This window comes from Dreissena polymorpha, chromosome 15 (assembly GCF_020536995.1).
Source record: "Dreissena polymorpha isolate Duluth1 chromosome 15, UMN_Dpol_1.0, whole genome shotgun sequence".
In the NCBI taxonomy this organism is placed as follows: Eukaryota; Metazoa; Mollusca; class Bivalvia; order Myida; family Dreissenidae; genus Dreissena; species Dreissena polymorpha.
This window is the reverse complement of record NC_068369.1, coordinates 35,450,389-35,476,855: the sequence shown is the minus strand read 5'-3', so window position 1 is coordinate 35,476,855 and position 26,467 is coordinate 35,450,389. Positions and strand designations below refer to the sequence as shown.

The 26,467-nt window shown below is 35.0% G+C and overlaps 1 protein-coding gene and 1 long non-coding RNA gene across 2 annotated transcripts; one reads left to right on the top strand and one right to left on the bottom strand.

Annotated features, from left to right (window-relative positions):
- Positions 1–9,681: 9,681 nt before the first annotated feature.
- On the top strand, positions 9,682–11,897 carry LOC127860560 (uncharacterized). Its single transcript, XM_052398680.1, has one exon. It carries the CDS (start codon positions 9,764–9,766, stop codon positions 10,646–10,648), a length of 885 nt encoding a protein of 294 aa, XP_052254640.1. The 5' UTR covers positions 9,682–9,763; the 3' UTR covers positions 10,649–11,897.
- A 1,934-nt stretch (positions 11,898–13,831) lies between these two features.
- LOC127860561 (uncharacterized) lies at positions 13,832–22,562 on the bottom strand. Its single transcript, XR_008039843.1, has 2 exons — positions 22,360–22,562; positions 13,832–15,000 (listed from the first exon to the last, which is right to left on the bottom strand). It is a non-coding gene; the product is annotated as an uncharacterized LOC127860561 (long non-coding RNA).
- Between the last annotated feature and the right edge of the window lie 3,905 nt (positions 22,563–26,467).

Here is a 26,467-nt window from a genome sequence, read left to right as displayed (position 1 = left end):
TCACAAAATAGGAACCTTGTCCAACGCCGAATACAAAGGACAAAGGTTTGTTTAATATCACCAGCAATTAATGATTCTTTCGCAAGCAATAATAGTTGTTACATATTTAAAACAACATATACGCTTTGATTTTGAATATGAACTACTAATACACCGGTATACGTTTAATTATTTAGCTACTCCTACTAGATATAAAATATATCAATTCTGGGATTGCTGTTTTACGATTGTTTTCTGAGTCAAAGTATACATAACAATTACCAGTTGCCTTATGTTTATTAATATTTTTTGTTGATATATTATACGATATTTTCACGCATTTTTGTATTGTGTTATTGTCACCAAGTGAACATTTTAAATTTTGTAAATATCAACAAAAGTCAATACCACAATAAATGCAGTTAACAACTTACCTTTAACTCATATGGCATATTGCCAATTGTTTCGAAGTAAAGTTTTCGATTATTTGTTTCTAAACAAATATTTCTATTGTTCGTTTGGAAAGTGTATGGGAACATTAAAATACAGTAATAAAACGTATGTTATTCAAAAACATATTAAACCCGAAAGTATCAATATATGGCGTTAAGTATTACAATAATTATTTTAAAGCTTAATTGTATTACAATCTTCTGTTTGCACTTTTACTGAATATGCACACGATACTAATTGTTTTACAGAATATCTACAAGTTTATCATACGTACTATATACCATAAACAACATGGTATATTTCAATAATTTCAAACACACATTTGGAGTGCAAATAAAATTCAATTTATGAAATATATACCTAAATTTAAATTAAGGGTTTTGCCCTGCTAATACTTGTGTAGTGGGAATGTGTTTCCATGGCGCCAAATTTTGACAGATAAAAACAAGTTTAGTCGATGATGCGAGTTTCTATTGAAAGGTTAAGGAGGTCTTTCCTCACGCGTAGGCTGCATAATGTGTAGACCCGGGATAACGATTGTTGAATCGTGCTCTTTCCAGCTATTGAGTTGTTAATGAAAAATGTTCCATTTTGATATGGTCTTGTGCTTTTAGGGAAGCTGAATACTCGGGTAAAATCTCAGCTGTCTGGTATGGTGACCTCCAACCAAACACTTCGCTAACCAGACAGCCTTCTAGAGGCTGTATGCATTTGCATTATCAGGCAATATTGCTAAGCTTCCATCAAGGCAATCATTGAATTTATTCATGCGACATCTGATGATTCCTAGGGTGTATCTCTATGTTGGTGCTTGCAGCAATTTACTGTAAATTGCATAATGAATTGCTTTGAGTAATTGTTTTTAAAATGAACATACAATTTACGTACTAGATGTGCGTCTTTATTTAATGTTTCAAACCTTCCAGCTAACGGACAAAAACGTATTATACGGGGCAAATGAATCCCAAAAAGATTCAAGGTCATTTAACATTACCCCGTGTATTATTGTTCTTTTGTTCTGCAAAGGACCTAATCGAAATTCAAAACTCTACCGATGTACACAACATTTGCAAACATGTATTTAATGATCTAGAGAAGAAAATACGTTTATCCCACTTTTACAGCGAAATTGGTTGATTAAAGCCCCGTTTATTAAATTTCATCTATAATCAACGGCAAGGCTATAATCAATGGCACGAAATGACGTCATCAACTGCCGAACCGGGACTACTTTTTCCCACGCACCTCGTCACCTGTATTTGCCAAGTGCATCAATAATAAAAACAATCTCAAAAGTTTTTCAATCTTAATGACCTTAAAACAAAGAAAAGTAGCAAAAAACGTGTTTTTGTCATTTATTTTTATAAAAACCTCTAGTATTAGGTACATTTAACACTATGCAAATAGGTTCTGTTGTTGTTGCTCCCCTTTGAAGAAGTCAGTTCGAGTTGCTCCCCTTTGACCGTAGAAAACAATCGTCTGGACCAAGAAATCCTGTGTTAATAGATAATGATATAAAACTCGGATATGCGTCCATCTGATTTTTCTTCAAAGCATCTTTTCAACCTGGCAATACGCACAAATGACACTGCATCCCAGTGGTTCTTGCGTCAACAATTGGGTGTCAACAAGCTAGGTCAGACGCTGAAGGCCATGGAAAAAGACGCCGGCTTTCTCAAGCACAAGAGAATAACGAACCACTCAGTTCGCAAATTCCTGGTCCCAAAACTTCGAAATGCAAACATTCCACCCACTGAAACCATGGCAATAACAGGGCACAAAAATGTTCAGTCCATAACCAATTATTCCAACATATCTGTTGAACAGCAGCAAAAGTGTTCATTCTTGCTCAGTCCAGTAAATGTAACAATGCAACAGATTCCTCTTGTTCACTTTCATGCACCGAAACTATGGCCGAAATGCAGCCTAGACAACCACTGTCTACCGTCGAACAAGTTGATCTTGATGTTCGCCCCACCCAATCACTTCACCAGCAAATGTCTTTCTCTAGTTCGAACAACTTTGCCTCACAGTTCTTTGGTGCCACTTTCAACATTCAAAATGTATAAAAATAAGTTTAAATCCAAGTAATATTTGTTATTTCGTCACGAAATAACCACATATTATAACAAAGAAGCAAATATTGTGCACCTCGTGATCGACTTGATAGTTTGATATCGAAAGTGAATTGTGTGTGGTGTTAGGCTACGTTGTAAACAAATGTAGTTCCTTGTATATAACAACTTAATGTTGTATTGATATCATAAAACTTTAAGATTTGCAATTAAATATGATCAAAATTGTAATTAATAACGCTCGACACTTTGTTACAGAACGATATTCTGATTTAAAAAAAGATTATTTGATCAGCGGTTATTTTTGGAACGCGGAGTAATACACTGACCTTGGTTACACTACAGTCATTATCAAAGTACGACAAACACTTATGAAAACTTATTTTGTTTAAATAAAAAAGTTTACTGAATAAAAAGTGGGATAAATAGAATAATAGGTCAGTGTTGATTATAGATCAGGTTTATCATGCTCGGCACGAAAACGAAAAAGCACTCGCCAAGGCTCGTGCTTTTTGTTTTCTAAGCCTCTCATGATAAACCTGATCTATAATCAACACTAACCTATTATTCTCTATCTCCATAATGCGTATGTTTCCTTTTTATGGTTTGGCATTAATTTAGTTCACCCACACAAACATACATGTTCTCAATTCACTCATTTTTTAAAAATAATAGATTACACCAAATAACTAGTTTAACTGCTTTTTCAATGTAGTACACGTAGTAATGCTTTCCGGCAGACATAAAGCATATGCTTTTCTCAGCAAATGATCAGAACAAAGTCATACATGGAACTTTAAAACTGCCCAGTTGATTATTGTTCTTATGCCACGTTTATTGTGTAAACAAAAGCCAATACATTACCGGTGTATACTTTACAGGTTACATGCAGAAAGGAAATCAAAATATAGAGACAAAAATGAGTCAATATAATGATTATCACTACTTTAAAATTAAGATTAAAGACAAAGAATATAATTATGTAAATTTTAACAGAATCACAAAAGTAACATGAAACGACTTTGTTTAGCCTTCAAAGGCATCATCCTACCTTTTTAAGTTTACTTCCCTAAAAATGTGTATGCAAGCATAAAACGAATTATTAACGATGCACTTTTTATATGTGTATGATGTTTGAGTCGCTAACTCGAAAAAGGTCTAACTTATAGCGTTTTTATAGTCGAACCTTATCTTTAATAGTATATTTCAAATGAAAATCTGTGTTGTTAATTAACGTTACTCTGTTTAATAAAACACAAACGTCAAGAGTAAATATGAAAAGGCTTCTTGCATTATTTGAAGTGTAAATGAGTGCAAGTTTGAAGTTAAACAAGCATATGGGTAAAACTGTCTCTCAATGTTACGACAAGGTTCTGTGACAAAGGGATAACTTGAAGACACAAACATGAAGTTCGTAAATTGAAACATCAACTTAGGGAAGCCTAATTAAAAACAGATGTTCTTATTAAAATATGTACACCAAAGAGAACGTTCGAATTGAAATAAAGACACTGGCAAACTCGAATAAAACCCTTTATAGATTATGTACCGAATTTAACGCAGACATGTTGAAGTCCATATTCAAGTATTCTTTCAGAAATCAACACTTCAATCAATTAATTTGCCAGCAACTGTCCCCGTGGAAAAATCACCGTACCTGTTTTGTGCTTTACAGAGTATAATGCATCTGTTCACATTAATGTTCATGTAAAATACTTTGTCCGAAGGCTTTTTCATATCCATAAGGCACTAACCTTTTTCATAAACGCTAATTGTACAAAAATAATTAATGGCCTACTGTTATCTTCCTTGAATACTACTTTTGTCGATTTTCAAACATTAACCTGTGAGTTATTTAAATATTTATAGTTTATTTAGTTCAGATTGCAGTTCATATAATGTGCATAGGGCACCGTAACAGACATACTCTTGCGTTTCCTTCAGATTGTGAGAGCCTCATATAAATGGGAAACGGTTGACTTCCGATCGCAATAAAAGGCATAAATGGTTACCTCTAACGCCATGCATTGCGAATGGAAGAAGACGTAAAACAGACAACGCTGTGTCTTAACTAAAATTGTAACAATAATCGAGTAACAAAAGTAAGCATTTGCAAGAGGTCCCCAATAAAATACCCTTATAAGCAGCATTAACATTGATATAAAGACAATATCAGTAAACATCAATTGTATGATAGTCGAGTTTCGTTATTACCAGAATAATACATCAAATGACAGTGTCCTGCTACGCTAACAGACTGGAATGTAAAAACACTAAATACAATGTTCAACTGACCATAATAATAGTAAATGTTGTTTTGGGATAGGTCATGCTTTAAAAAAAAGTATCGAGAATCGAGTTGATTATCGTGTGCCGACATACAATTTCATCTAACCGGATTCGAATTTTTTCAGATGAAGACAACCCTTGTTATTATTTTTGTTTCTACATGTTTTCAGGGTAGGTGTTCCGTAAAAATTCTCTGTATATTTTAAGATTGGGAAACTAGCGTGGATGCGAGTTACACCCAACTACATATTATCCGGTAAAAGATGGGAACAAGTAGTGAACGGCGTTTAGTTTCGATTTATTTTCAACATGTTTAGTAACATATAATCTATACTGCATACATCTTTGGGCAATGGTCGTTCTATAAGAATGAACGGCTTTGAAGATTACTCCGGCAAAATGCTGCAGTTATTTTGAGTTTAAGTTATGACGTTTACAGTTTAAGTTGTGACGTTTACAGTTTAAGTTGTGACGTTTACAGTATGTAACATAAGGATGTGAGCAAGTAAATTCTAACCAGAATGCAACATGCATGTGATACGTATTGCTATATTCTAACCAGAATGCAACATGTATGTGATATGTATTGCTATACGTATACTATAGCATGCTATATATTTTTACTGACTTGTGCTTTCTATGTAAATTCATATTGCTACGAGGGACATTCGTGGATTCATTTGCGTAAGTATAACCTTAATGTACGGTCAATATTAATTAATATGCAATCAGCAGGCTAACGTCTGGTTTGCTACAACATGAAAATAAATTGTCAACATGCCAACGTTAAACTAATAGATTAATATAAAAGTGATACTTACAAAGCTCAGAAGCTTGGATATACCAAACACTTCTTGATTGGTAGTCGCAATTTTTTAAGGCTATTACCTTATTGCTGTAGTTTTTTTACCTTCGTTTTTTAACATGTCGGCATAACATGAATATGGATATCTCGACATACATTCTGTTAACATGATTTAAGCGTTGAACTTTGAAATGGCACTCCAAATAAATGAAATAAATGTTTTGCACATGACATGATTTAGGTCGTTAAGCATTCAGGCGTTGAAAACTTTAAAAAAATCTTTGTTAAAAAATGTTATAAAATCGTTTATTTTCTCATGACGATATATGTAACTCTATTGAGCGCTTCTAATCATCGACCTGGTTGTTTTCAATAACAAACAACCACTTTGATAAACACAATTACACATTTGAACTCGTTCACGGTGTGCCTAATAAACAGACATTGTCCATTTTTACTTTATTCTATAACAAGACCATTACATTCCGAAATGGGGTAAACACATATTTTGTAGTGAGGAAGGATTGGTGTTGAATTGGTTGATACTTGCTTTATCAATTATCAGTTCAGTCGCTATTGTTCATTGCTTGTTCAAACTTCTTCAAACAGGTCTTTTGTAAGATACATTCTCAATGGACACGTTCATAATATACACTGCCAATTTGGATAATTAAACCGTATACTAAACAGCTTCGTTTGAAACAACAAATCATGATACAAATTGCGTACATTATACGTGAATGTCATTTTTCAAAGGCATTGTACAGCAAAATTATTATCGGATAACTTTAGGCACAAATCGTAAATACGACCCATCCATATTTTATTATCCCCCGCCATAGGCGGAGGGATATTGTTTTGGCGTTGTCCGTCCTTGCGTCCGTCCGTCCGTCTTTCCGTCCGTCCGTTCGGCATTTTTGTGTCCGGGGCCATATCTTGGAATAGCTTTGGCGGATTTCATCGAAACTTGGTATGAGTATATATATGGATAAGAGGATGATGCACGCCAAATGGCATTGCACACCATCCGTTAATAACGGAGTTATGGCCCTTTATATTTAAAAAAATGCTTTTTAGCTAAGTGTCAAATATAACACTTGTGTGTCCAGAAGCATATTGGCGGGGGATATCAATTCAATGAATTTTCAATGAATTTTCTTGTTCTATTTGATTTGCAAACCATGTTTTAAACTAGATAATTATCTCTCAAAGATGCACCGAGTCATGTTTTTGGTTTTTGGTTTTTCCTATATTTGTCTATGATAGGCCAAGATTGTTTTGTGCAATACATTGTATTTCATTGGATTTAATTATGATAAGTTTTCTGTTTAATTTTATCTTTCAATTTTTTTCAGACGTATTCTCCTTTTCTAATTAACAGTATGTTGTGATAATATGCATATAGGCACATGTCTACAAACGTCGCTAGTCAGTCATTCGTTCCTGGTTGTATGTTCTCATTGAATGAGCGTATAAAAATTCAAAGTTCTTTATCCCAGATGAAGCATTTTAAACCTTCTATACATATACGTAAACGTGTTTGCCTATTAAGAACACCACACGATGTCCTGTAGGTTTACAGTAGTGTTAATACAAACACCACACGATGTCCTGTAGGTTTACAGTAGTGTTAATACAAAAACATCGACAAGTATGGTATGGTGTTTATTGAAATAATGTGTCTGTCTTACTGTTTCGTATAATCACGCATATTCACACTTATTAAATGTAAACAGGAGGAAACACTAATGGAATCACCATGCATAAACTCTTAGCGGCAAAATAGCTAGGTATAATACACAATGAATATGTCAACACGTTTAAACTTTTTAACATATTATCATTTATTATACGTTAATATGATAAGATAAAATCCTAATCATGCACGTTTTATTTACATATCGTTTACTACTGAGACGCTTTGTTTCAGTTAAACGCAGTGTTTTGCATATTTGTTGTCGGAATGTTGACCTTGTCAAGTTTATCTTCTTAAAGGAACTTTTTCACTCGTTGAACACTTTTTTTTCTTAATACGTCAATAATCAATAATAATTAATACGTCTAGGGTAAAATATGTAAATAACATTGATGTAACCATACTATCAATAGAACAGTACTGTAGCATTAGTTTCCCTTTAGCTCTTAAGATGAATTCACACGACACCCTCATGTACGTCTTTTTACGGACTTCTTGTTGCTGTAAACTTCCAAGCAAAAGAGTTCATAATATTCTCCATTTTGAGTACAAACTACATTGTAGAAATGCAATCTCACCAGATTCATTCGAGATATATACACGCTTAATCAAATTATATGAATGCCATCAATCTCAAACACACACACACACACACACACACACACACACACACACACGCGCGCGCGCGCGCACACGCGCGCGGACACACACACACACACAGTTTCGCGAGTTTTTGGCATTAAAGGGGCCTTTTTACGTTTTGGTAAATTGACAGAATTAAAAAAAATGTTTAAGATTCGCTAATTTTCGTTTTAGTTATGATATTTGTGAGGAAATAGTAATACTGAACATTTACCATGCTCTAAAATATCCTTTATATGCATCTTTTGATGATTTGAAAATATGAAAATTATAAAGCGTTGCCACGCGAAACGAATTAATAATTCGGAAAGTTCTGTTGTTGTCGTTATTTTTTGGGAATCTACGAGGATTGCTGATAAAAGTAAAAAAAATACATCAGCTCATATCATGAGCACGGATGGTCGAGTGGCCAAAGCGGTAGGCTTTTTATTCCAGGACTCCAGGGTCTTTTTTTATTGTATTCTTTTTTTTTTCACTGGAGGTTTTAAGGTCCAATGTTTAAATGTATCAATATTTAAACATTTAATGACAAGCTTCAATACATGACAAAAACTTTGAAAAAGGCCCCTTTAAAAAGTTCGCGACCACGTTATAGCCCGCAGTGGAAGCTGAGCTTAAAGACAACGATATCAATCAATACGGTGAAAGCCAGACATATATAAAACGGGGTCATATGTTAATCTTCAACGACCAAGCGCCTAAAATATTACTAAAATAAAGTAAGAAGTCTTGAAGATGTTGTTTTTTAAAGAAAAATGCCGGATAGTTTAAAATATAATGGATATTGGCAACACATATGAGTCCCAGCTTTAGCATATACGGGATCGGATGCTACCCACATGGAAGCTATACGGGTCCGAAATGGTGTGTCCTTAATTCCCCCGTACGGTGTCCGGTTGCAAACTCCATATGCTATACATATGGATTACCCATATGACGCTATTCTATAACTTGCTTACTAGGAAGGTGCATGCAGCAGCAAAAGCAACACAATGTGATGATCTTTTATAGGGAGTTTACAACAATACACAATCCCTGTTCAATTCAGTTTATGTAACCATATATTCATGTTTATTGTCCGCTGATTTATAAGTGTAGTGGATCGACTTCATTAAAATGTTATGCAAGTTTGATGGGGCCGTATGATGAAAATATCTCTTGCTAAATTCTCGTTCAAAGCCAAGATATATCAAGAATGAAGGAAGTTGTCAAGTGGATCTTAAACCGTCCGGAAACATTATTTTTCGGGACCTTAAAGAGACTATGCCGACTACTTTCAAAGTTCGCGAGCAATGCAAATATTGCAAGATTTATATTAAGGAATGTTTACTAAAGATGCATGCTAATTTGATTATTTGATATTGTATATTATCCAGTGAACAATAATTCAAGCAATAACTAAATGCATGTCAAACAGGACATGAACATGCAAGATCTTGCAAATCTGAAAGTCAGCTCTGATAAAAAAAGATGCAATAAACAATTGGTGTTTAACAAGAAAACGTACGTTTAAATCGTCCAACGGTTGTATGATGTAATAGAAGTGTGTGATTTATTATTGCCATCCATTATAAACTACTTCAAAGAAGCGGGATAAAACTGTTTTGCTAAAGCCCGGCGGTCTTCCGGGTCTTCCAAGCCCCAGTAAGTCCCAGTAAGTTCTCTTTATTTTGTCTCGATTGTTAGTTGTTTGCAGCCTCCACTAAATCACTCGTGGTTCACTCACAAGTGCCCACTTACAACTACTTAAAAGAGTATATTCGCCCCAATTTCATTTCAGCAGCTCTAAAAACGACGAGTTGCAAAGTTACATAGCTGAACAAAATGGCTTGTGGGCGTTTCGGGGTTGTTTTAATCATCGCGTTATTTCCGGTGGTCGTTCAGGGACATATCTCGGATACCAAGAGGATAAATGAAATGACCAGTTCCTTAGTGAAGTTGGAGAACGAAAATTATCTTATTTCGGACAGCCTCGTCGAGTTGGACACAGCGCTAAAATCGCATGCTGCAGGCGTTAACATCCCAGCAGAGACTGATGAAACTGAAGCCGAGATCGACGCGATGATAGACCGTCTAGAGAGCCGGGTACTGGCACTCCAGCGCTTCTTCGAGCGTGAAAAGCTGAAAGACACACCGGTGAAGGTGATGGTTGATGCCGTGAAAACAAATATGGATGCAAAGGTCAAGAAAAATGATGCAGTTATGAAGGAAATTACGGATAATGTTAAGGATGCCGTTAACAACTTTCAGTCCAAGCTTCTTGATGTCAACAGGACAGCGAATGTAGAAGTGAAGATTCCAGACTCGGCGTTATTCCAAGGTGGAATCGGCGCGCCTTGTTCAGACTATGGCGGTGAATGTTCGGCCAGGGGGAGCGAGTGCAGGGACGGGAAATGTCAGTGCAAGACCGGGATCAGTTTCAGCCCTCGTCAACGCGCATGCTTGGACCGTTGTCCGGAATACGGTGTTACGTATCAGATTGTGCCCGAGCACATTATCCGGGGTTTCAACCGTCTTACATTAAACGATACAACACTGACGAAATGTATGGAAAGATGCTCGACAGAAAGGTCGTTCGTTTGCAGGTCCTTCGATTTCTTCCCTCGCTGGGAGCAGTGCTATTTGTCTGCCGACGTCATGAAGGACGTAGGTGATGACGCGTGGGAGAACAACCCGGAAGGCAACCATTACCAAAGAGACTGTAAATAACTCATCTCAGTATTTTGAACGCCGGATCACCACAGTAAACATATTGTGGGTTTGTCTTGAGAAGTTTAAACTTTGAACTTAAGCCAAACATTATGCTTATGAATGTTATAACAGTATTCAACCGTATTTTAAAGTGCTATGATATCATCGACGATCAAAACAAACTATATGGCCTATGTTTCAATATTTTTTTATTTTTTATGAGCATAGATTGAATAAAGGGCTTGCATTTATGGACTTTGTGGGTTAATTTTCTCCTAGTTTGTCACAGGACTTCCAAAATTGTAATAAAGGTAGTTTCATGACTTGAAGCCATGAGAGTTCAATCATGTCAAAAAAAATCCAGACGATATTGTTATAAGCTTCGTTGAATGATGCTGTACGTAACACGTTATTCAAGTACTGACATTTAATGAGTTTTGATTTACTCTTCATCTCAATGCTGTTATGCTGAACATGTGTATAGGATACTGTCAAAACTTCCAAATACAATCAGCATAAACTTCTTAACCCTTTCCCACTAAGAGGCAAAGTAAACATGGCTATGTGCAAACAGTAAAAAAACATCAGTATCTAAGGGTTGGAACTGAAACCTTTAAAACTTGGATCTTGTTAGAAAGAGTTTTAATTAAATTTTACTTTACAAAGGGACTACACATGCGTTTAAAACGTGTCTAAGTGGCAAAGGGTTGAATCACAAGTCGGGATGTTAAGACTCCCAATTATCAAAAGATTATACAAGCCCTTTTGGAACATTTTATTCAATCTCCACGCAGAGTTGTCGTTCTTTGCTCTCACAAACAATATCACAAGAAAATCCTGCCAGATTTGGTAGGATTAATTTTAGTTTTGTATGCATTGTTCTATGAAAAGAAGTATCCTTTTCTGTTATATTTTGAAAAATGTGTATAAGATTAGGTTAATGGTAAAAATTAAAATACCTTAATTTAAAAAAAAAAGAGTAAAAATAACAACGGTTAAATTATTGTAGCAAGGCTATCATCACGTGGTTGGTTATGAAGGCAAGGATTTGATCCAACTATGCGGGTTGCAGTCTAATCTCTGCGCGGAGGTTGCATCCTTTTGTGTACTTAACCTGTACTGCATCTGTTTACCATAATTACTTGGAAGATACTGCCACTAAGTTTAGTACTTTATGGGTAAAGAATGTAAAAAAATAGATCGTTGTGATACTCAAAACATGAAGTTCTTCATTTGAAATTGCAATAGACAATAAACTATATAAGAAGACGTGACGTCATATTTTTTATTTACATAAAAACATGTTATATGTATCATGCCAATCTGCAACGTATTAACCCATTTATGCCTAGTGGACCCTTCTATCCTTCTAAGTTGGATCAATTTATTTCTAAAATTTGACATCTATAGTATATTAATTTCTATATTGAGAATATTTCTTACAGAAATTCCTTTAAGCAAACAGCGCAGACCCTGATGAGACGCTGCATTTGCCAAGGTCTTTTTCTAGACGCTAGGCCTAAATGGGTTAATTTATTTATTTAAAAAAACACACGAACAAAATTGAAAATTGCATTCGACATTAACGTAGTATTTCTGAAATAGCGAGGCCAAAAACATATTTGTTTCCGCTGACATCACACATTTTAATTAACCTATTTGATAATTCCCCACTGAAATAAAGAATGATAGGCAGAAATCTTTCCAATCTTTTTTTATATTCTTTCAGTTAGTTTTGATATTTTAAAGGTAATTTCGAAATATGGGCGAATGAAGCAAAAAGTATCTCAAACTGATAAGTAAATTAAGTGAAAATGATGTAATTTAATAAAGGAGTAATATTAAAGCTGGAATACCAGAAAAAAGGGTCAAAGACCGACGGTCGCACACCTGAGACCCCACGGAACTGAACAGTTTTAAGAAGCTTGTGTGTTGTAAGTGTAATGGTGTAATTGTTTGAAGATTGCATGTTTTATAATTTCAAACAGTTTTGGTATTTTTTTTAATACAAAAATCCCAAGCAATCATTTGGGCCTACTAGTGGGAAATTAAATTTAAATTTTATTGGACGCTTACAAAGGTCAGCTAAAGTCAAAAGCTGCGTTAAACAGCTATGCCAAATAACACTAGAGCTTTGTCACAGACGTGACGAATACCCCCACATGCCGCATTGACACAGAATATTGTGCATGTTGTCTTCACAAAAAGCAGCGAACACCATGCCCAATGTTTAAGACGCTCTAAGTGACCCCGTGACCTAGTTTTTAACCTGGCATGGCCCATGTTCAAACTTGACCTGCACATCATCTAGATACAACTTCTGACCAAGTGTGGTGAAGATCGGATGAAAACTACTTGAATTAGAGAGCGGACACCATGCTAAATGTGTAAAACGTACTAAGTGACCCCGTGACCTGGTTTTTGATCTGGCATGGCCCATGTTCGAACGTGGCCTTAAGATCATCTAGATAAAACTTCTGACCAAATTTGGTGAAGATCTGATGAAAACTACTTGAATTAGAGAGCTGACACCATGCTCAATGTTTAAAACGCACCAAGTGACCCCGTGACCTAGTTTTTTGACCCGGCATGGCCCATGTTCAAACTTGACCTAGACAACATCTAGATACAACATCTGACCATTGAAGATCGGATGAAAACAACTTGAATTAGAGAGTGGACACTTAATACGTACCGACCGACAGACAAGCTCACTCCTATATACCCCCCTAAACTTCGTTTGTGGGGTTATAAATATTTGTTAAATATTTTTTAGAACCATGGCCCTAATTTCAATAGATTTTTTTCCACTTGGCCTCTGTCGAGTCATTTCCTCAGGGTTGTCAATTGTGTTAGATTATTTTTAAATTGCAGGATGAGTATCACTTTGCCACATATAGATGTGTGTTTTGACGTGTTTGTAGTCCATTAAAAAGTTATGTTAATTGTTTAATCGAAGACCTTTCCTACAAGATGCAAGTTTTAAAGGCTTTGTGTCCAACCCTTAAATACTGACAATCAGCAAACAGCATTAAACCTTAACAGAATGTGAGTTACCCCCCAGGCTGTTCTTGTTTTATGCTGTTTGCACCTGACTTTGCCACTTTGCCTCTGAGTGGAAAAGGGTTAAAATAATATGTTTGTAGGGATGCAAATTATATTTGACATTTCCAATTTCAATAAATAAAAATAAACAGTGTATTCTATGTTTTCTACATAGAATGTATTTAAAACATATGTAATTTCAACCAAATATTCAATCAAGTTACACAACAGATTTGAAATATAAACAAAACAAGTAAAAAAGAAAAAGCAATTTTCTTTCAATTCTGTGCAAGTTACACGCAATGTATATATTACTAACATGATTTACATGAAATGGTCATGATGCAGTTCAGCTCAGTCTATGCCTCTACATATTCATGGATTTTTTACTCTTTACTAGACACAGGTATTCTGATAATTTAAACATTTATTTTAACAACAAAAACAAAATATTAACAGTAACATGTAAAAGATAGTTTTAAAATGTTGAAAAATCATTTTAACATTTATTTGGCAAAATCAAACAACTGAAAACATATTTAATGACATGAATAACTCTATTTTAATTATTTTTCTTAACAAAATGTTTAACTTAGATTTTAAGCACAGATTTTTGTTTGTGTATGTTTGGGTTAAAACAAATGTTAACAGTTACAAAACAATTGTCTCAAAGTATTTAAACACTTCGCTTTCTTAACATTCTGTTCGATGTTCAGAATGACAAAGACACAGCTCATTTGCACAAGGAAAGACATCTATCTCACGGCCATGTCAATCTTCATAGCAAAGCATATTCATCTTAAAACACTGCAACTTTGTCATGCAAGCACTAAGTTGTCTATTTAAGTTTGTTCTTCCAAAGAAAATATGCGTCACAAATGCAAACATCAAGTTTGAAACACACAGAACAACTGCTGAGAATGTTACAACTTGTTTAACCCTTTGCATGCTGGTAAATTTGTCGTCTGCTAAAATGTTGTCTGCTGAATTTCTAAAATTAGCATTTTCTTAGATTTTTTTTCAAAAACTACTATCAGAATAGCAAACAGTTTGGATCCTGATGAGACGCCACGTTTTGTTTGCAAAGGCCTTCAAAATTCGGTTCCAGCACTGAAAGAGTTAAAGGTCAATTTAAGTTTGCATTTCAATGTTATTACATGCATCTTGGCTTGATCATGACTCAGCAGTAATATGCGTCCTCAGTTGTTGAATTATCATCATTCTTCGCTAGGTGGAACTCGACTCTTTCTTTGCAACATCCGAGAATCTCTGATCATATTCTGGACCCATTTTCTCCTGTCTCAGAGCTCGGATTGTATAAGCATCTGATAGTTATGGTTAAAGAAAACCATCAAATTGTTGCACAACAACTTTTATACACAATTACATCCAAAACACACAGGTAAGCATTACTGTTAACTTTTATATTGAGAGAGTTGAAACATTTCTGATTTTGGTCAAATTCAAACCTCCCCTATCAACAATTTTACTTAATACGGGCAAAAGCTGGCGTGGGCGTTGACCGTTTATACATATGGAAATTTAGATCTAAAAATAGACATAGGAATGCATCTAAAAAAAAATTGCCACGAGACATATTTTCACGATGCAATTATCTCCCTTGAATACTTATCTTGTCCATGTACTGCCTCCGTTTATTTAGTTGGGAATTAATTTGATCCGATTATTCAATATATTAATGTTATTATTATCCTCACAAATCACAACAAAAACTGTTTAAAAAATTGATTCGCTGAATGCATTAACATCGGCGTTGATTTCTCAACTTTTTATGGGGAGCTAACCACTGCGCATACAGCTTTCGCGGTATTTCAATAACGACACCCTACTGTTTACTTGTCTGAAATCATGACGCATTTACCATTCACTCAGAAAGCAGTTTTACCCATAGGCGCTTGATGTCAATGACAATGTTTTTTTTATTATATATTTTTTAGTTACCCGTTGTTTATTATAATGCATACACATACGAAATTAATAAAAATCTTCGGACAAAACGTCTTCTTAAAAAAAAGATAGTACGACTACGTACATAGATATTGACAAAGGTAGGTCACTCGCCATTTTCTCAAGCCACAGAAGTGCGTCATTATGAATAATTAAATCGCTGTTACCCTGCTCGCTTATTGATATGCGGCGCAGGCTGGGAACCTCGTCAATAAACCTATGAATTTTCATGATCCTAGGCTTAAGCATTCTTGAGTTATCATCTGAAAACCATTTTACTATTTCGAGTCACTGTGACCTTGACCTTTGACCTAGTGACCTGAAAAATCATTAGGGGTCATCTGCGAGCCATGATCAATGTACCTATGCAGTTTCATGATCCTAGGCGTAAGGGTTCTTGAGTTATCATCCGGAAACCATTTTACTGGTTCGAGTCACCATGACCTTGACCTTTGACCTAGTGACCTGAAAATCAATAGGGGTCATCTGCGAGTCATGATCAATGCACCTATTAAGTTTCATGATCCTAGATGTAAGCGTTCTTGAGTAATCATCCGGAAACCATTTTACTAATTCAAGTCACCTTGACATTGACCTTTGACCTAGTGACCTGAAAATCAATAGGGGTCATTTGCGAGCCATGATCAATGTACCTATGAAGTTTCATGATCCTAGGCATAAGCGTTTTTGAGTTATCATCCGGAAACCATTTTACTGGTTCGAGTCACCGTGACCTTGACCTTTGACCTAGTGACCTAAAAATCAATAGGGGTCATCTGCGAGTCATGATCAATGTACCTATGAAGTTTCATGATCCTAGGCGTAAGCCTTCTTGAGTTATCATTCGGAAACCATCTGGTGGATTGACCGACCAACCGACATGAGCAAAACAATATACCCCCTCTTCTTCGAAGGGGGCATAATAAAACATTGTCATTGACATCGAGCGCCTATGGTTTTATCTGTGATCATGAGCAATATTCGGGTAAGTTGCGGTTGTAATCCGTGAGGAACACGTTTATTCATAAAATTTAACTTTATTCCGATTTAACTTTTCAGCAATTTAGCTAATGTTAACTGGTTTTTAGTTCGTCTGCACTCACTTTCTCAATTCTCATTTATTTGCATACAATAGGTTACACATCACTATTTAAAGATTAGCCCTCAAACAACTGAATGGATTAAAAATGGGTTGGTAATTATTGTATTTGGTTACATTAAATATCAATATATTTTTAAAGATTACCTGTAATAGAACAGAAACTGCGTTCGTCACATAGCAATTTATAGCAGATTTTGATATTAGTTCTATCCATGGTTATTCATTAAAACTATTTGAACAAAAACGGTTTTCATGTATTTAATGTTTTTGTGATATTTCTTAAGTATATTCTACGTTATAATTCAAAGATACTCTCTCTTTGGTACGTAAAGATATGCTTTGATTGTTAACAATATTTCAAATCATACTCAATTATTTTCGTACCAAACTGTGAATGATTGTAAAAAATATTTAATCTTGTTCCCGATCATTATGTTCTACAGTCAACAGTTTCATACTGTGCTTTCATAAACATAAACATAGGATATTGTCTAATTACAATTTGTATTTTATTGATTTTTCTTTTGTTAAATATATTAGAAGATGGTCTGTCAAGCGCAGGGCTTCACACATTCCATACATTATTCTGCACAGCAAAACTGACTGGATGCTAAATACTCAACAACGATGCCATTCTGGATCTATCAAACTTGCCAGTGATGGAAATTATGCAATTGTGGCCTTGAAATATTCAAAAGATCTGTTGAGTTATTGTTATGTAACATAAGTAGACTGTAAAGAAACTGCAGTTATTATGAAGAGTGTCTGTCTGTCATCAAAAAGCAGTTTCAACATAACAATAGTATCAGTGAGATGTGCAAACAATAGTAAAAGAGAAGTGAAATTAACAACTAGCAGATAAAAAACATGTTAAATTTATGTTTATACTAAAAGTGCCCATGCATTTATATATTTTTTTATGGAAGTCTAGAAGTTAATAAACAGCATACCACAAGCAAGGAAGGGCACCCAGTTTTGGTATCATTGTGTTTTGAAGACTTCTAGCATGACAATCAACTTTTAAACAATATTGGACACATACTGTTTTTTTATGTTTATGTTTTTTATGTTTCATCAGTTTATGCCATGAGCAATATTTTCAGACCGCTTTAAATTCCTTCTTCTACTTCTTCCCATAAAGAGCATGGAGCATCAACGCACCTTAAGCTAAAAAAAAGACCACTTTCAAGCTCAATTCAAACACTCCTGTAATCATTGTTGTGTATACTTTTTTGGCTTTAATTTAATACCAATAGTTTTCCGATTTAATTGGGTTAGGACGGAGAGAATACAATGTTGACATTGCAATCATATAATATACTCGCTTTAAGTGAAAAAATGATCATTTCCCCCTTCTACTTTTTCTTCTGTCTTCAACTTATTGAAATCCCTGCATATGTTCAAGAAACATTAAACACAATTTTAATAATAAAATACATATATTTTGACTGTTTATAAAGAATTTTCTTTTTCGTGTAGCAGGGTTTGTATAAAGGAGAACTTATTCTGCCTTATTATATGAGCTATCTTTAATAGCCACGCTGTAGAGTGTCTGCCTGATTTAGAACCAGCAGGTCCCTGATTCGATCCCCACATGGTCAGGGATTTGTCTGGCTGGTTTACTTTGGCACCAAACGTAAAAAAAAAACACCATGTGTGTCAGACGTCCCCGGGATGTCATTGCAATAAGAAATTTCGTGGAAGAATTTCACAATTGGAGGGGGTGTGTGTAGCAGGGTTCAGTATAAGGAGAACTTATACTGCCTTGCTATATGAGCTAGCTTAATAGCGACGCGGTAGAGTTTCTGCCTGATTTGGAACTGGGAGATCCCGGGTTTGTTCCCCACTATGGTCGGGGATTTTCTTGCTGGGTTACAGTTGGACAACAACTTTGCATATGTGTGTTTGTAAAAAAATGCCAAAGAGTTATTCGTTTTTAGCATGGTCTAAATGAAGGCATGTATGTCACACTGTTGTAAATAGACACATGTAAACAAAGATAAAATATATGTTATTATGGAAGTGATTTAAAGATGACAAATAATTTATAATAAATTTATCTTGATATTTCAACACTCATTTTACTTTAAACACAGTTACTTTCATCTATTCAAGAGATTTTTAAGATTGAATCTTTAATATTGTTTATTTAAAAAGTGAACAACCATAAAACTTGATATTAAAACGTTTGAAGACAAGACTAGTGGTTATCATATCTATTGCTTAAATCTTAGAAATAGTTTTTGGTTCATTCGTCTTAAAACCAATTACTTTTTTTGGTTGCTAGGATACGTTTAAATGTGTTGTTCCATTAGAATGTGCTGGCTTTTATTTCTAATCAATATGCAAAAAAAAATAGACATCTTTTTAAGCTTTTGCCCACAAATTAGGTAGCACCTATAATCATATTTTGTTCCAATAATGAGTACATGCTGCAATGTTTTTCCTTCTTTATAAAAAAACGGAAACTGGGAATAAATACAAATTTTCCAATTGCTGTACAAACAGTTTCATAAAAAATATTTGTTTTAAATAATAAAATGCAACATTTAGTTAGTTTCCCTATGCAGCCTTATGGCTTGAATCTTAGTTTATATAATATTTGCAACTTGACAACACTTAGTTATTTTTGAGTATTTGGGAGCAAAAAATAAAATACACCTATTTCCCAATGAGAAGACTTCACAAGGTGAATTCCTAATTTCAGTGTTTTTCTTGCATTTTTATCCCAACTGGGCTGGTACCAGTACTTTTTCCCCATTTGGCAAAAACATGTAACATCAGAGAGCTCATATTGGCTCTACATTTGACTGTACTTTAACGACAACCCTTTCTGTTAAAGACACTTAAATGACTGGGTGAGTCTCTGCAACAAATGGCTGGATTAACAAACATGTCTTGTAAACTATTCTAAGGTTCGGCCTGTCTGTCAAAGCTCCCAGACAGACAGTCTCGGTTGAAAAAATTATAAGTTGCTTTGCCCCTATTTATTTATGCCTCTGTAAGTTTTCTGAGTTGCAAATATAGTGAACATACTATTATAAATGTGGTTTTTTCCGTACCAACGGCTTTTTGCTTGTTAGATAGTTCTGAGGGCACCTGAATGCTCCATTTTTGATGTGTCATGAATAAGTGGTGATAAACTTTACATGCCCAGTAATTTTATCAAGTTATCTGTAAAATAACAATTAAAATTACTACAGTAGAATGATTTTTTTTTCAAGTGATACTGCCAATCATAACGACTATCTTTTTAAACAAGAAAGCTTTTAGTTCTGGCTACCATAACTTTAAATGTCGCTTTTTATGATTTTTGACTAGCGCGACTTTATAGTTATGGACCAACCCCATTAGGAAAGTCAACCAGAAATTCCCGAAAAGTTGACAGTTAACAAAACCCTGTCCAAAACAGATTTTAAATGCAGTTATTTGCCCATATCAACCACTTGATCGGAAAGATTGACATTTTTCACATTTAACTGACGTATTCTTTCACAAAATACTATCTTAAACATTTAAAATTTATCTTTTCTGCTCTTACATATCGAGAAAAACAGCGATGTGACAGACTTTCTTGAAATGCGAATCTCCCGAGATTTCACAGTCATATGACGTTATTTCTATTTAAGTAACATACTATGTGCTCGAGTGTTTTCAAATTCAGGATGACATTTCCCGGTATTTTAGATTATGCTGGCTTGTTTTGTAAACAAAGTGAAGTGTAAATACAAACTCAAAGTAATTATTATTTAAAACTACCTGATTCACACTGAAATCAGTCGTATAATCCACCAGACGTAAGTTGTTAATCACAAAATATAGATTTCAGAAAACCAAACATGCCATAATTTTTCAGACCAATTCCGGGACATTGAGTTAAATTGTCCAGGACTTTTGCATAGACATATGCATTTTTGGTACGTTTTTTTTTGTTTGGCATCATTAATTGCAAAAGTTTGAAAGCCTATCCGAAATACACTTGATCTATTAACGTCAAATTTAACATTACTACTTCCGTTACTAGAAACAAGCCACGTGTTTTCAGTGTAAGTGTTCTCAACATAGATGGTGACGTCACTGCGTTATTGTTATAAAGACCGGTGTGTTACGCGTAGTGGTTGATACGCCTTTATTCATTTATAACATTTATATAATAATATAATACGCAATTCAAATTCAATCATTATTTTTAACGTCATGTTTACTGGGGGTTAAGAACAAGACAATAATAAACCTAGTGAGGATGACGTTTTTATATGCTTACTTTTTTACTCAACTTCCTTGTCGGTTAAACGTGCAACATAAACTGCTTTTAATTTTTTACTCAGCGATGATGGACTTAGATGTGTGAACAACTATCCTTTGCCCTTACGCAGCGGGAAATAAGGACGTAGTAGATTAAAGTCAATTAACAACCACATTAAACAATGCCACCTTTTCGGTTTGACCGCGAACATGAGACAATCGATATGACCCCTGTTAATTGATCGATTTTGACACATAGCGACTGCGTAGTCTGCCTATTTAGGTAGGCATTGTCATGGAGACGCTGCAGATATACACAGATTCGAGGTGCCGTTAAGCCTAAGATAAGGTACATGTAGACATGGATTTTGTTAATTCCGGGACATTTGACAGATTTCCGGGACAATCCGGGACGTATGGCATGTATGCAGAAAACGAAAGTAATGTTTACAATTTCAGCATAAAATGTCAAGGTCGATCCGAAAGTATCCAAATAAAAACTCGCAGGGCCCTCAATCCATTTTAGGGGAAGCGGGGCGCTACCCTCATGAGGGGGAATTTTCGCGGCGTTTCCCTTTTTGGAGGATTTTTTTACTACTCTCTAATTATTACATTTTTACATGTTTGCACTATATTCATTTCTTTTTTCATAATTAAGTATGTTTGACAAGATTAAATTGAAACAGAATTGAAATATAATAATCATGAGACACATCTTTCAAGTATATATTTTTTTTAATCAGGGGGGATTTTCCCCACAAAAGGGGAAAAAAGTATACTTTTCAGGTGGGGGACTGCGGCCGAAATTCGGCCGCAGATTTGATAAATTGAAGACCCTGACTCGTCACGTGATAAAGCGACAATGGCGTCAAATTTGTGAATTTCAGACTGATGAGAGTTATTTCCATCTATTGTAAGATGCATTTGAAACATTTGAACCTTAAAATATTCCCCGATGAATTAATTTAAATTATATTCATTCACCAATATATGTAGAAATGTATCCAAGAAAATGAGCTTTTTTTATTTATAGCGTGACATAAATATGTTACGACTCTGGTTGACTTTTGATACGGGGTTGGCTTCAGCATACAGGTCTGTCAATACTATATAAACTGTACGCTTAAGTTTCTTTAGCTAGAAAGCTGTTTAACAGTAAAAAAACTTCAAAATTCCAGTGGATTTTTAGTTAATGTTTCACAATATTAATTAATCTTTAACAGAAGTCATGAATTACAGTAACAATAATGTTAATACATTTATGATTTAACACGCTAATATAATCAATACATAAGGATCATGTTAACATGACATCAAAATGAACACGTTATGCAATATCCGAATTAAACGTCATGTCCGAAAAGGATACAAACACCAATGACAAGGCAACCCAGTAGACCGCCGGTGATTCTATTCTTCCATCTCGTGTGAACGTATTTTGATACTCTTTGATTATTCTTCTGCTCGAATCTCTTCATATACATCTTCTGAATATCGTCTAATCGCTCAAGGTCAGCGGGCGAAATTTCTCTTCGCGACATTTTTTATTTCTTGTTGATGTTAACCGACAAATACGACACCCAACTGATATAAATGTGCGGTTACACACTGTCCAAAAATCTTGCCACGTTCAACCTCCGCAGAGATTTGACTGCGTGAACATTGGTTCACATTTTTAAACCGCTCCTTTTGTATTCCACTGTATACGAAATAACGCTTCAAATTAAATAAAATAACTTAAACGTCCTTTTGTGTTCAACTGTATACAAAATAATGGAAATAACGCTTCAAATTAATTGAAAAAAACGCTACAAATTATTTAAAACAAAGCTACAAATTAATTGAACTAATTTTACAATTTAATTGGAATAACTCTTCAAATTAATTGAAACAACGCTGTAAATTAATTGGAATAACACTTGAAATTAATTGAAATAAAGCTATGATTTAATTGGAATAACGCTACAAAGTAATTTAAAAACGTTACACATTAATTTAAATAAAGCTACAAAATTATTTAATATAACGCTACAAATAATTGAAATAACGCTACCAAATAATTGAAATCACGCTTTAAATTAATTGAAATAAAGCTACAAATTAAATTAAATAACGCTACTAATTTAAATAACGCATACGGTTTACAACGAAGAAAATAATGGTAGTTGTCTGTAAAAATCGCTAAAATATACGACTTTGTTTGGTTTCTTTGTAACAATTACAGAATTTTGGCATTTGCGTGATTTGAAAACTCAGCAACCAGCTTTAAACATTGAATAGATTATGATTTGTCAAGAGTGAGCCAGTTACACATCCCAGAAAATCTCGTAATATATACGAGTCGCGTTCTGAGAAAACTGGGCTTAATATATGTGCGTAAAGTGTCGTCCCTGATTAGCCTGTACGAGCAGTTCGCACAGGCTAATCAGGGACGACACTTTCCGCTTTTATGGCATTTTTAGTTTCAAGGAAGTCCCTCCTTACCGAAAACCAAGTTTAAGCGGAAAGTGCGGACTGCACAGGCTAATCTGGGACGAAACTTTACGCACATGCAATATGCCCAGTTTTCTCAGAACACGACTCAGATGGACATACAGTGTATATGTATTTTGACAAATCCTAATGTCAGATATCTTGATTGTGCTGAAAGAAGAGTGAAGAGTGCGACAGCTGTTCTTTTTCTTTTGCATATATATATTTTTACCATACAATACCAAATTCGTCACACCAGGTCTACCATTCTGACCCCGGTTACCACCACTGTTGCATGCAACATACTTACAAAGCGATGAATTGCAATACTGTTTTTCTTTCACACGAGTATTTCTACGAAAACAGTGGGAAAATATTGAGAAAACTATGATGGTTTGTTTACGATATCCGCTGTCAAGCGTGAAGTTGCTAAGGCATCTATGGACAGCAACAATCATACCAGTTTTCGAAGATGACAACCAACTCTTAAGTGAACTCTTACTGTTAAAGTATTGTGTCAACGCTTTATATGACTGCTGATTTTGTTTATTACTATCGCATTCTCGCATTGTCGCCATCGTACTATCGCACTGTCGCCATCGCATTGCCACACTCTTGTTATCGCATTGTCGCACTGTCGTCATCGTACTATCGCGTTCTCGCATTGTCGCCATCGTACTATCGCAATGTCGCCATCGTATTGTCGCACTGTCGTCATCGCGCTGTCGCATTGTCGTCATCGTACTATCGCGTTCTCGCATTCTCGCCATCGTACTATCGCATTGTCTCCATCGTATTGTCGCACTGTCGTCATCGTAATGTCGCATTGTCGGCATCGTACTATCGCGTTCTCGCATTCTCGCCCTCTGGATTTTAATGTGTTACCACGTTGGTATGAACGGTATTCCGTATTGCAGCATAAGCACATGGATTTTTGATTTGTTGTTCCGTATACGTACACGATAGGTAAATGTCACCAGTAAAATGTTTGATAGAATAATTGATCCACAGGACAAGGCGAAACAATTATACCTTCTTTGTTATCAAAAATTCGCTGCGACCGCTAATTATGTGTATACATGTATGTACTATTAAAGTACATGTGTATGGTTGATAGTAAAATTAAGTTTGGGTAAAATCGCCATATACATTTTGACATTAAATATGCATAAAAAGATTTGCCTGCATCATTTTCTATTTAAGTTTCTTAAACGAGCCATAATTCGGCGATTTTACTTCCCCAATTGGGAAAAGTACCTGTACCATGCCAATTAGAAAAAATTAGCATGAAAATCCCTGAAATTGGGAAAATTCGCGTCGTGTAATCTCCCAATTGGGATTTATGGGTCTTTTTAATTACTTGGTATCAATAGCACTAATCAACTCAAATATTGATATACATTCATTTTGGCTTGAAATGTTCAGTGTCAGTGCTCATTTTAATTGTTAACTTGCCGATAATGCACTTTTGGAACACAATTTCCCTTCCATTTGGGAATTTTTTAGACTGCAATTGGGAATTTTGTAGTTTTTCTTCAATTGGGAAAGTACTTTTTACGGGTACTTTATAAAGAAGGGAAAATCACTGTAATTCACATTGACATTTTAATCACGATTTTATACATATGTTTAAAATATGTGTACGCATTATTGCTCATTTCATGTCGCATAATTGTGTAAAACTAGAACATTCTTAAGGGTCAAGTTGTACTTATGAGTGCATTAATGCCAATAAGGCAATATAAAGTACGAATATGTACTTTTTTATGTGATCGACATGAGCTCCTCTGCCAGCATCGGCATTTTTATTCATGCAATGAAGACAATTGTGCAAAATTATGTTTAGTTATATGGCTGGGTACCGATTTCATTTGTCTGACTGTCTGTCTGTCAGTCCGTCCGTCCGTCCTCCCATCCATCCATCCATCCATCCATCCATCCATCCATCCATCCATCCATCCATCCATCCATCCATCCATCCATCCATCCATCCATTTCATTCATTCATTCATTCATTCATTCATTCATTCATTCATTCATCCATTTATTCATCAAATCATCAATTAGTCCATTAATTCATCCATCAATTCATTCCTCCGTCCATCCATTCATCCATTAACCCATTCATCCATCCATCCATTTATTCATGCATTCATTACCCCATCAATTTATTCATCAATTAATCCATTCATACATCAATTAATTCATTCATCCATTCCTCCATCTATCCATTAATTAATTAATTAATTCATTTTTTATTCATTTGTTTCAATGAAAACTTTGAGCTTTTCAAAGTCGATGTGACCACCGTCAAAGATAGTGTTTAGTGTTGGTACGTCAGTTGATATGTCCCTTTTTTGTAGGGAGAATCGTCATCTTCTTGTAGAATGCAATTAAACTTTAGTATGAATTAGATAGGTGGTTCAACCCACTCTGTCTGGATTTTGTGCCCCTTGCATACATATCCGAAAAATAACGCAAGAACGATATTTGCATGTGCTGTCCGATGGATGCGTCCAACCTCCGCGCAGAGATTTGACTGGAACCAGCATAGCTGTATCAAATCCCTGCCTTCATAACCAACCACGAGATGATAGCCGAGCCAGGCGGCACAATAATTTTCACGTTATTTTTTCTTTTTTAATTTGGGTAATTTATTTTTTATTATGAACCTGAATTAATACACTATTTTTTTAATATGACAGAAAATGATACTACTTTTCATAATATAATACTTAAACAAAATACATGGTAGGATTTGCTTGTAGTGGCAGAGATTGTGAGAGCAATTAAGGAACGACAGCTGGGCAGGTATAAAACCCGGAAATATCCGGAAATCTTTATGGTAAAACCCGGAACCGATATAAATGGTTATAACTTCATTATTATTCGTCCGATATTAATTATAATGGTACCGTTGTAAAGAAGATCCTCTACAGATTCTAACCATATCAAAATATTTTATGGCAGGGTCGTAGTCGGCCTGTAAATCGCGGACAAAGTCG

Bases quoted from the DNA above. Each gene is read 5' to 3' on its own strand.
- LOC127860560 (XM_052398680.1), top strand. From the start codon at position 9,764: ATGGCTTGTGGGCGTTTCGGGGTTGTTTTAATCATCGCGTTATTTCCG.